We start from the raw sequence: 15,000 nt of genomic DNA on the forward strand, positions 1-15,000 counted from the left end.
GAGAGTTGGAGACATATTATCTGGTTAGATGGTGAGTTAGCATGGGGAGAGTTTGGAGACATTATATGGTTAGATGGTGAGTTAGCATGGGGACAGTTTGGAGACATATTATCTGGTTAGCTGGTGAGTTAGCATGGAGACAGTTTGGAGACATTATCTGGTTAGATGGTGGGTTAAAATGGGGACAATTTGGAGACATATTCGTACTGGTTAGCTGGTGAGTTAGCATGGGGACAGTTTGGAGACATATTATCTCATAAGATGGTGGGTTAGCAAGGGGACAATTTGGAGACATATTACCTGGTTAGATGGTGGGTTAGCATGGGGACAATTTGGAGGCATATTACCTGGTTAGATGGTGGGTTAGTATGGTGACAGTTTGGAGACATACTATCTCGTCAGATGGTGGGTTAGCATGGGGACAGTTTGGAGACATATTACCTGGTTAGATGGTGGGTTAGCATGGGGACAGTTTGGAGACATACTATCTCGTCAGATGGTGGGTTAGCATGGGGACAGTTTGGAGACATACTATCTCGTCAGATGGTGGGTTAGCATGGGGACAGTTTGGAGACATTATCTGGTATTTTGGTGGGTTAGCATTTGGACAGTTTGCAGACATACTCTCTCATCAGATGGTGGGTTAGCATGGGGACAGTTTGGAGACATACTCTCTCATAAGATGGTGGGTTAGCATGGGGACAATTTGGAGACATATTATCTCATAAGATGGTGGGTTAGCATGGGGACAATTTGGAAACATATTATATGGTTAGATGGTGGGTTAGCATGGGGACAGTTTGGAGACATATTATATGGTTAGATGGTGGGTTAGCATGGGGACAGTTTGGAGACATACTATATGGTTAGATGGTGGGTTTGCATGGGGACAGTTTGGAGACATATTATCTGGTTAGATGGTGGGTTAGCATGGGGACAGTTTGGAGACATATTACCTGGTCAGATGGTGGGTTAGCATGGGGACAGGTTGGAGACATATTACCTGGTTAGATGGTGGGTTAGCATGGGGACAATTTGGAGACATATTATCTGGTTAGAAGGTGGGTTATCATGGGGACAGTTTGGAGACATTATATGGTGTTATGGTGGGTTAGCATGGGGACAGTTTGGAGACATATTATATGGTTAGATGGTGGGTTAGCATAGGGACAGTTTGAGACGTATTATCTGGTTAGAAGGTGGGTTAGCATGGGGACAGTTTGGAGACATATTACCTGGTCAGATGGTGGGTTAGCATGGGGACAGTTTGGAGACATATTATCTGGTTAGATGGTGGGTTAGCATGGGGACAGGTTGGAGACATATTATCTGGTTAGATGGTGGGTTAGCATGGGGACAGTTTGGAGACATATTATCTGGTCAGATGGTGCAGGTTAGCTTGGGGACAGTTTGGAGGCACATCGGACAGTGGACTTTGTCTTTCAGACCTTTGTGTTCCTGGCCGTTCACCCTCCAAATCACGCCACACACATTCTGTACATTCACCTGGGTGACTGGCTTTTCTTCCATAGAAAAGGGAATCTGAACAGCAGTGTTGATTTACTGACAGATCACTGTGTGCAAAGACCAGTTGTGAAACAAAGTCCCAGGGTCCAAATGAAAGAGAGAATAGAGAGAGAGGCAGAGAGAGAGAGAGAGAGAGAGAGAGAGAGAGAGAGAGAGAGAGAGAGAGAGAGAGAGAGAGAGAGAGGCGGAGAGAAGAGAGCGAGAGAGAGAGAGACAGACGAGGGGAGAGAGAAGAGGAATGACAGAGAACGAGAGAGAGAGAGAGAGAGAGAGAGAGAGAGAGAGAGAGAGAGAGAGAGAGAGAGGTCAGCTAATGATTGACAGATTCCACAATAGTATAAAGGAGCCCTGCATTTCTCCATTCCTTGACTCAATCACTAGATCCCGTCCTCCGTCCATCCCTCCTTCGCTCCATCCATCCCTCCGTCCTTGCGCCTGTCCTTTCATCATGCAGTGGTTGTCTGTCTGCAGCCTGTTGGTGCTGTTGAGTGTGTCAGCCCGGTCTCAGGCTCAGAACCAGATCTGTACCATCTTCACTGAGGCCAAGGAAGATGGATTCAAATCTTTGTGAGTAGTGCAGCCTCACACTGCAGTAGTAGATATGCCTCATATTGCAGTAGTAGATATGCCTTATGTTGCAGTAGTAGATATGCCTCATGTTGCAGTAGTAGATATGCCTGATGTTGCAGTAGTAGATATGCCTCATACTGCAGTAGTAGATATGCCTTATGTTGCAGTAGTAGCCATGCCTTATATTGCAGTAGTAGATATGCCTCATGTTGCAGTAGTAGATATGCCTCATACTGCAGTAGTAGATATGCCTCATATTGCAGTAGTAGGATGCCTCACATTGCAGTAGTAGATATGCCTTATAGTGCAGTAGTAGATATGCCTTATATTGCAGTAGTAGATATGCCTCATGTTGCAGTAGTAGCCATGCCTTATATTGCAGTAGTAGCCATGCCTTATATTGCAGTAGTAGATATGAGGCATATTGCAGTAGTAGATATTAGGCATATTGCAGTAGTAGATATGAGGCATATTGCAGTAGTAGATATGAGGCATATTGCAGTAGTAGATATGAGGCATATTGCAGTAGTAGATATGAGGCATATTGCAGTAGTAGATATGAGGCATATTGCAGTAGTAGATATGAGGCATATTTCAGTAGTAGATATGCCTCATATTGCAGTAGTAGATATGCCTCATATTGCAGTAGTAGATATGCCTCATGTTGCAGTAGTAGATATGAGGCATATTGCAGTAGTAGATATGAGGCATATTGCAGTAGTAGATATGAGGCATATTGCAGTAGTAGATATGCCTCATGTTGCAGTAGTAGATATGCCTCATATTGCAGTAGTAGATATGAGGCATATTTGCAGTTTCGCCTACCTAACGTGTCCATCTAGGTCAAAAGAGTTTTTTCCTTTTAGTTAGATATGAGGCATACTGCAGTAGTAGATATGAGGCATATTGCAGTAGTAGACATGCCTCATATTGCAGTAGTAGATATGGCTTATATTGCAGTAGTAGAAATGAGGCATATTGCAGTAGTAGATATGAGGCATATTGCAGTAGTAGATATGCCTCATATTGATGTAGTAGATATACCTCATATTGCAGTAGTAGATATGCCTGATGTTGCAGTAGTAGATATGAGGCATATTGCAGTAGTAGATATGCCTCATATTGATGTAGTAGGATGCCTCATATTGCAGTAGTAGATATGAGGCATATTGCAGTAGTAGATATGCCTCATGTTGCAGTAGTAGATATGCCTCACATTGCAGTAGTAGATATGCCTGATGTTGCTTAGTAGGTAGATGCCTCATATTGCAGTAGTAGATATGCCTTATATTGCAGTAGTAGATATGCCTCATATTGCAGTAGTAGATATGCCTCACATTGCAGTAGTAGATATGCCTCATTTTGCAGTAGTAGGATGCCTCATATTGCAGTAGTAGATATGCCTTATATTGCAGTAGTACATATGCCTCATATTGCAGTAGTAGATATGAGGCATATTGCAGTAGTAGATATGAGGCATATTGCAGTAGTAGATATGCCTCATGTTGCAGTAGTAGATATGAGGCATATTGCAGTAGTAGATATGCCTCATATTGCAGTAGTAGATATGCCTCACATTGCAGTAGTAGATATGAGGCATATTGCAGTAGTAGATATGCCTTATATTTCAGTAGTAGATATGCCTCATATTGCAGTAGTAGATATGCCTCACATTGCAGTAGTAGATATGCCTCATGTTGCAGTAGTAGATGATAATATTGCAGTAGTAGATTATACCTGTTGCAGTAGTAGATATGCATCAATTTGCAGAGTAGATATGCATCATATGCCAGTAGGTAGATATGAGGCATATTGCAGTAGTAGAATGCCCTCTGTTGCAGTAGTAGATATGCCTCACATTGCAGTAGTAGATATGCCTGATGTTGCAGTAGTAGGATGCCTCATATTGCAGTAGTAGATATGAGGCATATTGCAGTAGTAGATATGCCTCATGTTGCAGTAGTAGATATGCCTCACATTGCAGTAGTAGATATGCCTGATGTTGCAGTAGTAGGATGCCTCATATTGCAGTAGTAGATATGAGGCATATTGCAGTAGTAGATATGCCTCATGTTGCAGTAGTAGATATGCCTCACATTGCAGTAGTAGATATGCCTGATGTTGCAGTAGTAGGATGCCTCATATTGCAGTAGTAGATATGCCTTATATTGCAGTAGTAGATATGCCTCACATTGCAGTAGTAGATATGCCTCACATTGCAGTAGTAGATATGCCTCATGTTGCAGTAGTAGGATGCTCATATATTGAGTAGTAGATATGCCTTATATTGCAGTAGTACATATGCCTCATATTGCAGTAGTAGATATGAGGCATATTGCAGTAGTAGATATGCCTCATATTGCAGTAGTAGATATGCCTCATGTTGCAGTAGTAGATATGCCTCATATTGCAGTAGTAGATATGCCTTATATTGCAGTAGTAGATATGCCTTATATTGCAGTAGTAGATATGAGGCATATTGCAGTAGTAGAAATACCTCATATTGATGTAGTAGATTTACCTCATATTGCAGTAGTAGATATGCCTTATATTGCAGTAGTAGATATGAGGCATATTGCAGTAGTAGAAATACCTCATATTGATGTAGTAGATATACCTCATGTTGCAGTAGTAGATATGCCTTATATTGCAGTAGTAGAAATACCTCATATTGATGTAGTAGGATGCCTCATATTGCAGTAGTAGATATGCCTTATATTGCAGTAGTAGAAATACCTCATATTGATGTAGTAGGATGCCTCATATTGCAGTAGTAGATATGCCTCATATTGCAGTAGTAGATATGAGGCATATTGCAGTAGTGCAGTATATACAATTGAAGTCAGAAGTTTACATACACTTAGGTTGGAGTCATTAAAACTCTTTTTTCAACCACTCCACACATTTCTTGTTAAAAAACTATAGTTTTGGCAAGTCGGTTGGGACATCTACTTTGTGCATGACAGAAGTCGTTTTTCCAACAATTGTTTACAGACAGATTATTTCACTTATAACTCACTGTATCACAATTCCAGTGGGTCAGAAGTTTACATACACTAAATTGACTGTGCCTTTGAACAGCTTGGGAAATTACAGAAAATTATGTCATGGCTTTAGAAGCTTCTGATAGGCTTATTGACATCATTTGAGTCAATTGGAGGTGTACCTGTGGATGTATTTAAAGGCCTACCTTCAAACTCAGTGCCTCTTTGCTTGACATCATGGGAAAATCAAAAGAAATCGGAAGTTTACATACACCTTAGCCAAGTACATTTAAACTCAGTTTTTCACAATTCCTGACATTTAATCCTTGTAAAAATCCCCTGTCTTAGGTCAGTTAGGATCACCACTTTATTTTAAGAATGTAAGATGTCAGAATAACAGTAGAGAGAATGATTTATTTCAGCTTTTATTTCTTTCATCACATTCCCAGTGGGTAAGAAGTTTACATACACTCAAATAGTATTTGGTAGCATTGCCTTTAAATTGTTTAACTTGGGTCAAACGTTTCAGGTAGCCTTCCACAAGCTTCTCACAATAAGTTGGGTGAATTTTGGCCCATTCCTCCTGACAGAGCTGGTGTAACTGAGTCAGGTTTGTAGGCCTCCTTGCTCGCACACGCTTTTTCAGTTCTGCCCACACATTTTCTATATGATTGAGGTCAGGGCTTTGTGATGGCCACTCCAATACCTTGACTTTGTTGTCCTTAAGCCATTTTGCCACAACTTTGGAAGTATGCTTGGGGTCATTGTCCATTTGGAAGACCCATTTACGACCAAGCTTTAACTTCCTGACTGATGTCTTGAGATGTTGCTTCAATATATCCCCATCATTTTCCTCCCTTATGATGCCATTTATTTTGTGAAGTGCACCAGTCCCACAACATGCAGCAAAGCACCCGCACAACATGATGCTGCCACCCCGTGCTTCACAGTTGGGATGGTGTTCTTCGGCTTGCAAGGCCCCCCCCCCCCCCCCCCCCCCCCCCCCTTTTTCCTCCAAACATAACGATGGTCATTATGGCCAAACAGTTCTATTTTTGTTTCATCAGACCTGAGAACATTTCTCCAAAAAGTACAATCTTTGTCCCCATGTGCAGTTGCAAACCATAGTCTTGCTTTTTTATGGCGGTTTTTGAGCAGTGGCTTCTTCCTTGCTGAGCGGCCTTTCAGGTTATGTCGATATAGGACTCGTTTTACTGGAGTGGTTGAAAAACAAGATAGAATGACTCCAACCTAAGTGTATGTAAACTTCCAACTTCGACTGTATGTATACAACCCTTCAGAAAGTATTCATACCCATTGACTTAGTCCACATTTTGTTGTGTTACATTCTGAATTCAACATGTATTAAATTGATCTACACACAAGAGGGACTGATCCATTACTATCATGGTCAGGTCTTTATATTGCCGCCCTGGCTCCTGCTTCAGTAGGAGAGCAATCAGTCCCTCTTTGTGTGTGTCCGACAGTTTGACATTTATTTATAAGTAATTAAAACATGATATTAATGGATCTTTCAGTAGTTCATAAACATTTTGGAATACCATCGAAAAGTGAAAAGTGGGTTAACTGCCTTGTTCAGGGGCAGAACGACAGATTTTCCCTTGCCAGCTCGGGCATTCGATCCAGCAACCTTTCGGTTACTAGTCTAACACTCTAACCACAAATAACAATGAGTTCAGTCAGTAAACTGCACTGTGTGTTCATGTTTTGGTATAATGCATCATCTGACTGACTGATTGATTGACTCTATGTGACTCTGTGTGTGTGTGTGTGTGTGTGTGTGTGTGTGTGTGTGTGTGTGTGTGTGTGTGTGTGTGTGTGTGTGTGTGTGTGTGTGTGTGTGTGTGTGTGTGTGTGTGTGTGTGTGTGTAGGATCCTTGTAGGGCTGTCTCAGAATCTTCCCGATAGTACGTTAGGTGACTTGGTGCCTCTCATCGCGGAGGCCTTAGCCATGGGCGTCAAATGCTGCTCAGACGCTCCTCCAGAGGACTGCGAAAGAGATGTGGTGAGAGACACCTATCATTTCATCAACCTTATCACACCTCATCATCCTTATCACACCTCATCATCCTCATCACACCTCATCATCCTTATCACACCTCATCATCCTTATCACACCTCATCATCCTTATCACACCTCATCAACCTTATCACACCTCATCATCCTTATCACACCTCATCATCCTTATCACACCTCATCATCCTTATTACACCTCATCATCCTTATCACACCTCATCATCCTTATCACACCGCATCAACCTTATCACACCTCATCATCCTTATCACACCTCATCATCCTTATCACACCTCATCATCCTCATCACACCTCATCATCCTTATCACACCTCATCATCCTTATCACACCGCATCAACCTGATCACACCTCATCATCCTCATCACACCTCATCATCCTCATCACACCTCATCATCCTTATCACACCGCATCATCCTTATCACACCTCATCATCCTTATCACACCTCATCATCCTTATCATACCCCATCATCCTTATCACACCTCATCATCCTTATCACACCTCATCATCCTTATCACACCCCATCATCCTCATCACACCTCATCATCCTTATCACACCTCATCATCCTCATCACACCTCATCATCCTTATCACACCTCATCATCCTTATCACACCTCATCATCCTTATCACACCCCATCATCCTTATCACACCTCATCATCCTTATCACACCTCATCATCCTTATCACACCTCATCATCCTTATCACACCTCATCATCCTTATCACACCCCATCATCCTTATCACACCTCATCATCCTGATCACACCTCATCATCCTTATCACACCGCATCATCCTTATCACACCTCATCATCCTTATCACACCTCATCATCCTCATCACACCTCATCATCCTTATCACACCTCATCATCCTTATCATACCCCATCAACCTGATCACACCTCATCATCCTGATCACACCTCATCATCCTTATCACACCTCATCATCCTTATCACACCTCATCATCCTTATCACACCTCATCATCCTTATCACACCTCATCATTCTTATCACAACGCATCATCCTTATCACACCTCATCATCCTTATCACACCTCATCATCCTTATCACACCTCATCAACCTTATCACACCTCATCATCCTTATCACACTCCATCATCCTTATCACACCTCATCATCCTTATCACACAACTTTACATTTAACATTTGGCCAGCCTGGCCAGAGAGGGGCCAGGGGTAGGGGGCAGAGGTAGGGGCCAGAGGTAGGGGTCAGGGGTAGGGGACAGGGGTAGGGGCCAGAGGTAGGGGCCAGAGAGGGGCCAGAGAGGTGGAATTGGGCATTAGTGACTAATTTTTCCAGTCAGGTTCTGTTTCAGTTGAAACTGTTCTGATATAATAGCACTCTTTGCTGGCTAAACATTGTACTCCTATTTGTGTGTGTGTGTGTGTGTGTGTGTGTGTGTGTGTGTGTGTGTGTGTGTGTGTGTGTGTGTGTGTGTGTGTGTGTGTGTGTGTGTGTGTGTGTGTGTGTGTGTGTGTGTGTGTGTGTGTGTGCGCCTGCGCGTTCAGGCGGACCTGTTCCAGAGCGCGGTGTGTTCCTCTGAGACCCTGGTAGAGAAGAACCATCTGAAGATGTGCTGTGAGAAGACTGCCGCTGAGAGGACACACTGCTTCGTGGACCACAAGGCCAAGGTAGAATGGAGCACCCCTCCCTCTGAGCCAGGTTCCTAACTAGGTTCCTTCTGCTTGCTCATTGGGGTGTAGACCGGGCTACTGGAAGTAAAAAAGGCTTTATGGATACATTTGACTGATTGATTGAGTGGTTGATTGATTGTAGATTCCTCGGGACCTGTCCATCAAAGCTGAGCTGCCCGCTGCAGACCAATGTGAAGACTTCAAGAAGGACCACAAGGCTTTTGTTGGGAGGTAAGTTTTCACACCGTCGACTAGAGACCACACCATCGACTAGAGACCACACCAGCGACTAGAGACCACACCATCGACTAAAAACCACACCATCGACTAGAGACCACACCGTCGACTAGAGACCACACCAGCGACTAGAGACCACACCTTCGACTAGAGACCACACCATCGACTAGAGACCCCACCATCGACTAGAGACCACACTGTCGACTAGAGACCCCACCATCGACTAGAGACCACACCGTCGACTAGAGACCACACCATCGACTAGAGACAACACCATCGACTAGAGACCACACCATCGACTAGAGACATCGACTAGAGACCACACCATCGACTAGAGACCACACCATCGACTAAAAACCACACCATCGACTAGAGACCACACCATCGACTAGAGACCACACCATCGACTAGAGACCACACCATCGACTAAAAACCACACCATCGACTAAAAACCACACCATCGACTAGAGACCACACCATCGACTAGAGACCACACCATCGACTAGAGACCACACCATCAACTTGAGACATCGACTTGAGACATCGACTTGAGACCACACCAGCTAAAATACTGTGTTAGGCCGCTGAGCTATATGGAGTGTTTTTCTGGAATTTACTGAGTGTGTGTGTGTGTGTGTGCGTGTGTGTGCGCGCGCGTGTGTTTCAGGTTCATCTTCAAGTTCTCCAAGAGCCACCCGATGCTCCCCCCACATGTGATCCTGGCTATCGCCAAAGGTTATGGAGGGGTTCTGACTACCTGTTGTGGAGAGGCTGAGGCCCAGACCTGCTTCGACACCAAGGTCAGGAGGCGTCTCAGATCGCACCCTATTTTCTATACAGTACACTACTTTTGACTAGAAGCCTATGAGAGAATAGGGTGCCATTTTGTATGCAGTCTCTCTCAATTAATTTCAATAATATTTATTGGCATGGACAGATAAAGCACTTACATAGCCAACGTAAACATTCTCTCTCTCTCTCTTTTCCAGAAAGCTACTTTCCAACACGCCGTCTCGAAACGCGTGGCTGAACTCAAGTCCCTGTGCATCGTCCACAAGAAATACGGAGACCGCGTTGTCAAGGCCAAGTAGGACACGTCAATCTAAAACTCTATGGTTCTAATTGGCTGAGAGCCAGGAGAGCCCGCCCTTGGGCCAGTCCCATTGGTTGATGTGTGTGTCTGTTTGTTCTAACAGGAAGCTGATCCAGTACAGTCAGAAGATGCCTCAGGCCTCTTTCCAGGAGATGGGAGGCATGGTAGACAAGATCGTAGCGACTGTTGCCCCCTGCTGCAGCGGAGACATGGTCACATGCATGAAGGAGAGGGTAAACTGTCTTCTCTCTATTCCTCTCTTTTTATTGGTGGATTTCTCTTTTAGTTCCTCCTCTCTTTTAACACTCTTTCATTTCCTCTCTGTTTACCTTTTAAACTTTCATGCTCTGTCTCTCACCTCTCAACCGCTCACTCTCTCACCTCTTAGTCTCTCACCTCTCAACCTCTCACTCTCTCACCTCTCAGCCTCTTACCCTTTCACCTCTCATCTCTTAGCCTCTCAGCCTCTCACCCCTCACCTCTCAGCCTCTCAGCATCTCACCTCTTAGCCTCTCAGCCTCTCACTTCTCAGCATCTCACTTCTTAGCCTCTCAGCCTCTCACCTCTCAACCTCTCACCTCTTAGCCTATCACTTCTCAGCATCTCACTTCTTAGCCTCTGTCGTGTCTTTGCTATCGTTAAATTGAAGACTTATAGTTTTTATCAAAGATTCCTGTAATTAGGGATTACGCGATCACTTGAGTAATAACGTAACTAATTAACTATGAATTCGAGGGCACCAGGGAAAGTTATTAGATTACAAAGTTATAATTTCCCAATATAACCTTTCAGATATTTTCATATCTGATCAATAGTCTTCTAATTAATGATTTATTTACTTTACCTCACGTTAGTCTCATTCCAAACGTCGTAAATTGTTGATTATCTGCACGAACCCAGTCTTCACTATGAGTCATCCATACATCAATTGTCTTAAATCATTTATTTATTACTAACTAATTAATTCACAGAAATGCACAAACAAACAAACAAACTTAAAAAGGGTTACTAGAAATGGGAGAAATATGCCCTAGTGGCTGAACCGGCATGGCGGCTCGTTAGACAAAAAGGGAGAATTGCGTTCGACTAAGAATTCACTACAGAGTCCATAATTATAACAATTGACATGCTAATCCTTACACATGAACGCTCACTCATTCGGGAACAATTCCAATCAATATATATATATTTACGCTCTGTGTGTGTCGTCTTGATCGTTGGAGTGAAGTTAGTTTCTGTTGGAGTTCCTTCTGTCTCGGTTATTGTGGATAGTTCAGAGTGACATTCGTTATAGAATGGATGTTTCGGCGGTTGTCTTTCTTCGCGTTCAATGATACCGAATTCCTAGCTGCAGACTAGTAGTCAATATCAAAACTTGTTGTTATTCGTATAAGAGTTTAACCACGTGGTATGGTTAAAGATTCAGCAATGTTACTTAACCTTCGTTCTCCCCATGGAGAGAAAACATGGTCTAATGGTAATTTCTCAGAGTCGACTTTTATTCAGATAGCAGGAAGGGGCTGTTCTTGGATGTCTGACCCAACTGGCTCAGGGGCGGGTCCTCGGGTTTAGTTCAAATCAAAAAGGGATTTGTATTTTTCTTAATTAAACAGTCCAAAATCATATTACACAATTATACAAACAGTATCATACTCACTCATTCATTTTATACAACAAACAGATGTAAACCTCATATCTGAGGTTATTATATAAACAGCGGTATGGTAATGTAGTCCCACAGTCTCTCATGAGTTTCCCACGTGGTGGCCAATGGGCATGTTAATAGCTGGACTCTCCACCGATCTTTTATACTTTTGCAGGAACATGAAATATGTTCGTACCTCAAGTTCTGTGAGGTGGGAGAAAATTCCTTTGTCCTGAAAGTTTACCCTCTGTCTAATACTGTTGGGCCATGAGGAGATTCTCAGGAATTTACGACGTCTCTCTGTGACCACAGCATGGGTTGAAGGGGCAGGGAGAGGGGGATGGGGTTTGCAATACCCAAGCAGGCGACGTCATGACACCTCTCACCTCTTAGCCTCTCTTCTCTCAACCTCTCATCTCTCACCTCTCAGCCTCTCACTTCTCGGCCTCTCACCTCTCACCTCTCAGCCTCTCACTCTATCAGGCTCTCAATCTATCAGCCTCACAGCCTATCACTCTATCAGCCTCTCACTCTCTCACAGCACAGCCTCTCACCTCTCACCTCTCAGCCTCTCACCTCTCACTCTCTCACCTCTCAGCCACTCAGCCTCTCACTCAGCCTCTCACCTCTCAGTCTCTCACTCTCTCACCTCTCAGACTCTCACTCTCTCACCTCTCAGCCTCTCACCTCTTACCGCTCACGCTCTCACCTCTCAGCCTCTCACTCTCTCAGCCTCTCACTCTCTCAGCCTCTCACCTCTTACCTCTCACTCTCTCAGCTTCTCACTCTCTCAGCCTCTCACTCTCTCACCTCTCACTCTCTCACCTCTCAGCCTCTCACTCTCTCACCTCTCACATCTCAGCCTCTCACCTCTTACATCTCACTCTCTCAGCCTCTTACTCTCTCAGCTTCTCACTCTCTCGCCTCTCAGCCTCTCACTCTCTCACTCTCTCGCCTCTCAGCCTCTCACTCTCTCACCTTCTCACCTCTCAGCCTCTCCCTCTCTCACCTCTCACTCTCTCACCTCTCACCTCTCACTCTCTCAGCCTCTCACCTCTCAGCCTCTTTCTATTGGGTGTGTGTGTGTGTGTGTGTGTGTGTGTGTGTGTGTGTGTGTGTGTGTGTGTGTGTGTGTGTGTGTGTGTGTGTGTGTGTGTGTGTGTGTGTGTCTGCATATACATGTATTTGTGTCCCTGACTCTTCCTGCCTGTGTGTGTGTACCCCCCAAACAGAAGACCCTGGTGGATGAGGTGTGTGCTGATGAGAGTGTGTTGTCTCGCGCGGCGGGTCTGTCTGCATGCTGTAAGGAGGATGCAGTCCACAGGGGGTCATGTGTTGAGGCCATGAAGCCAGACGCTAAGCCAGACGGTCTGTCTGAGCACTACGACGTTCACGCTGAAATAGCAGCAGTCTGCCAGACCTTTACCAAGACCCCGGATGTAGCCATGGGGAAGTATGTATTTACGCACATACATACGTACATGCAGACACACACACATCTGGAAAAGCTGCCTATACACACACAATTCTGACTTTGTATGGGGTGTTGCTATTGGCTAAACGACTGTGTACGGTCTGTCCTGATTGGCTGTCTGACTACTGACACTCTGTATATGGTCTGTCCTGATTGGCAGGTTGGTCTATGAGATCTCAGTGCGTCACCCTGAGTCGTCTCAACAGGTGATTCTGAGGTTTGCCAAGGTGGCTGAGCAGGCCTTGCTCCAGTGCTGCGACAAGGAGGACCACGCAGACTGTGTCAAAACCTCTGTATGTATTACCCATGTGTTATTTCCATACCTACCCCAACCCAAGACAAGTTCCCCTTTGGGGACAACAAAGTTGATCATGTCTTATCTTATCTTCTCTTATCAGAAGACCTAGCTAGCTACACTATATATCAGTCTGTGATGTGTAACCTAGCTAGTTACACTATATATCAGTCTGTGATGATGTGTAACCTAGCTAGTTACACTATATATCAGTCTGTGATGATGTGTAACCTAGCTAGTTACACTATATATCAGTCTGTGATGTGTAACCTAGCTAGCTACACTATATATCAGTCTGTGATTATGTGTAACCTAGCTAGCTACACTATATATCAGTCTGTGATGTGTAACCTAGCTAGTTACACTATATATCAGTCTGTGATGTGTAACCTAGCTAGTTACACTATATATCAGTCTGTGATGATGTGTAACCTAGCTAGTTACACTATATATCAGTCTGTGATGATGTGTAACCTAGCTAGTTACACTATATATCAGTCTGTGATGATGTGTAACCTAGCTAGTTACACTATATATCAGTCTGTGATGATGTGTAACCTAGCTAGTTATACTATATATCAGTCTGTGATGTGTAACCTAGCTAGTTACACTATATATCAGTCTGTGATGTGTAACCTAGCTAGTTACACTATATATCAGTCTGTGATGATGTGTAACCTAGCTAGTTACACTATATATCAGTCTGTGATGATGTGTAACCTAGCTAGTTACACTATATATCAGTCTGTGATGATGTGTAACCTAGCTAGTTACACTATATATCAGTCTGTGATGATGTGTAACCTAGCTAGTTATACTATATATCAGTCTGTGATGTGTAACCTAGCTAGTTACACTATATATCAGTCTGTGATGTGTAACCTAGCTAGTTACACTATATATCAGTCTGTGATGTGTAACCTAGCTAGTTACACTATATATCAGTCTGTGATGATGTGTAACCTAGCTAGTTACACTATATATCAGTCTGTGATGTGTAACCTAGCTAGCTACACTATATATCAGTCTGTGATGATGTGTAACCTAGCTAGTTACACTATATATCAGTCTGTGATGTGTAACCTAGCTAGTTACACTATATATCAGTCTGTGATGATGTGTAACCTAGCTAGTTACACTATATATCAGTCTGTGATGTGTAACCTAGCTAGTTATACTATATATCAGTCTGTGATGTGTAACCTAGCTAGTTACAGTGTGATGATTGCCTTGACCTGAATACTTGCGTTAGCTCCCCTGAGCTAATAGTTGATGGTTGTTGGCTTTAACTCAGCAGGCTAAACACGGAATTCCTAGTATTTTTAGACCGTAATAATGGCCTCTGCCTCGTCATGTGGCATCATGCCAACTGTATGAACGGTTCTGTCTCCAGCTGGCAGGCAGTGAGGTTGATCAGAAGATCACTGATGAGATTGACTACTACAAGAAGATGTGTGCTGTTGAGG

General features: G+C 43.6%; 1 protein-coding gene across 1 annotated transcript in view; it reads left to right on the plus strand.

Annotated features, from left to right (window-relative positions):
* Nucleotides 1-1,876: 1,876 nt before the first annotated feature.
* The window catches only part of LOC120039988 (albumin 2), an 18,525-nt gene continuing 5,401 nt past the window's right edge, over nt 1,877-15,000 (plus strand). The window contains exons 1-10 of the mRNA XM_038985308.1: nt 1,877-2,094; nt 6,975-7,107; nt 8,665-8,787; nt 8,933-9,021; nt 9,695-9,827; nt 10,017-10,114; nt 10,224-10,353; nt 12,998-13,218; nt 13,400-13,532; nt 14,928-15,000. The exon at nt 14,928-15,000 is cut by the window's right edge and continues 31 nt beyond it. Coding sequence (XP_038841236.1) covers nt 1,976-2,094; nt 6,975-7,107; nt 8,665-8,787; nt 8,933-9,021; nt 9,695-9,827; nt 10,017-10,114; nt 10,224-10,353; nt 12,998-13,218; nt 13,400-13,532; nt 14,928-15,000 — 1,252 coding nt within the window. The 5' untranslated portion in view covers nt 1,877-1,975. The remainder of the gene's footprint in view (nt 2,095-6,974; nt 7,108-8,664; nt 8,788-8,932; nt 9,022-9,694; nt 9,828-10,016; nt 10,115-10,223; nt 10,354-12,997; nt 13,219-13,399; nt 13,533-14,927) is intronic.

Source organism: Salvelinus namaycush, unplaced genomic scaffold, assembly GCF_016432855.1.
Source record: "Salvelinus namaycush isolate Seneca unplaced genomic scaffold, SaNama_1.0 Scaffold3160, whole genome shotgun sequence".
NCBI lineage: Eukaryota > Metazoa > Chordata > Actinopteri > Salmoniformes > Salmonidae > Salvelinus > Salvelinus namaycush.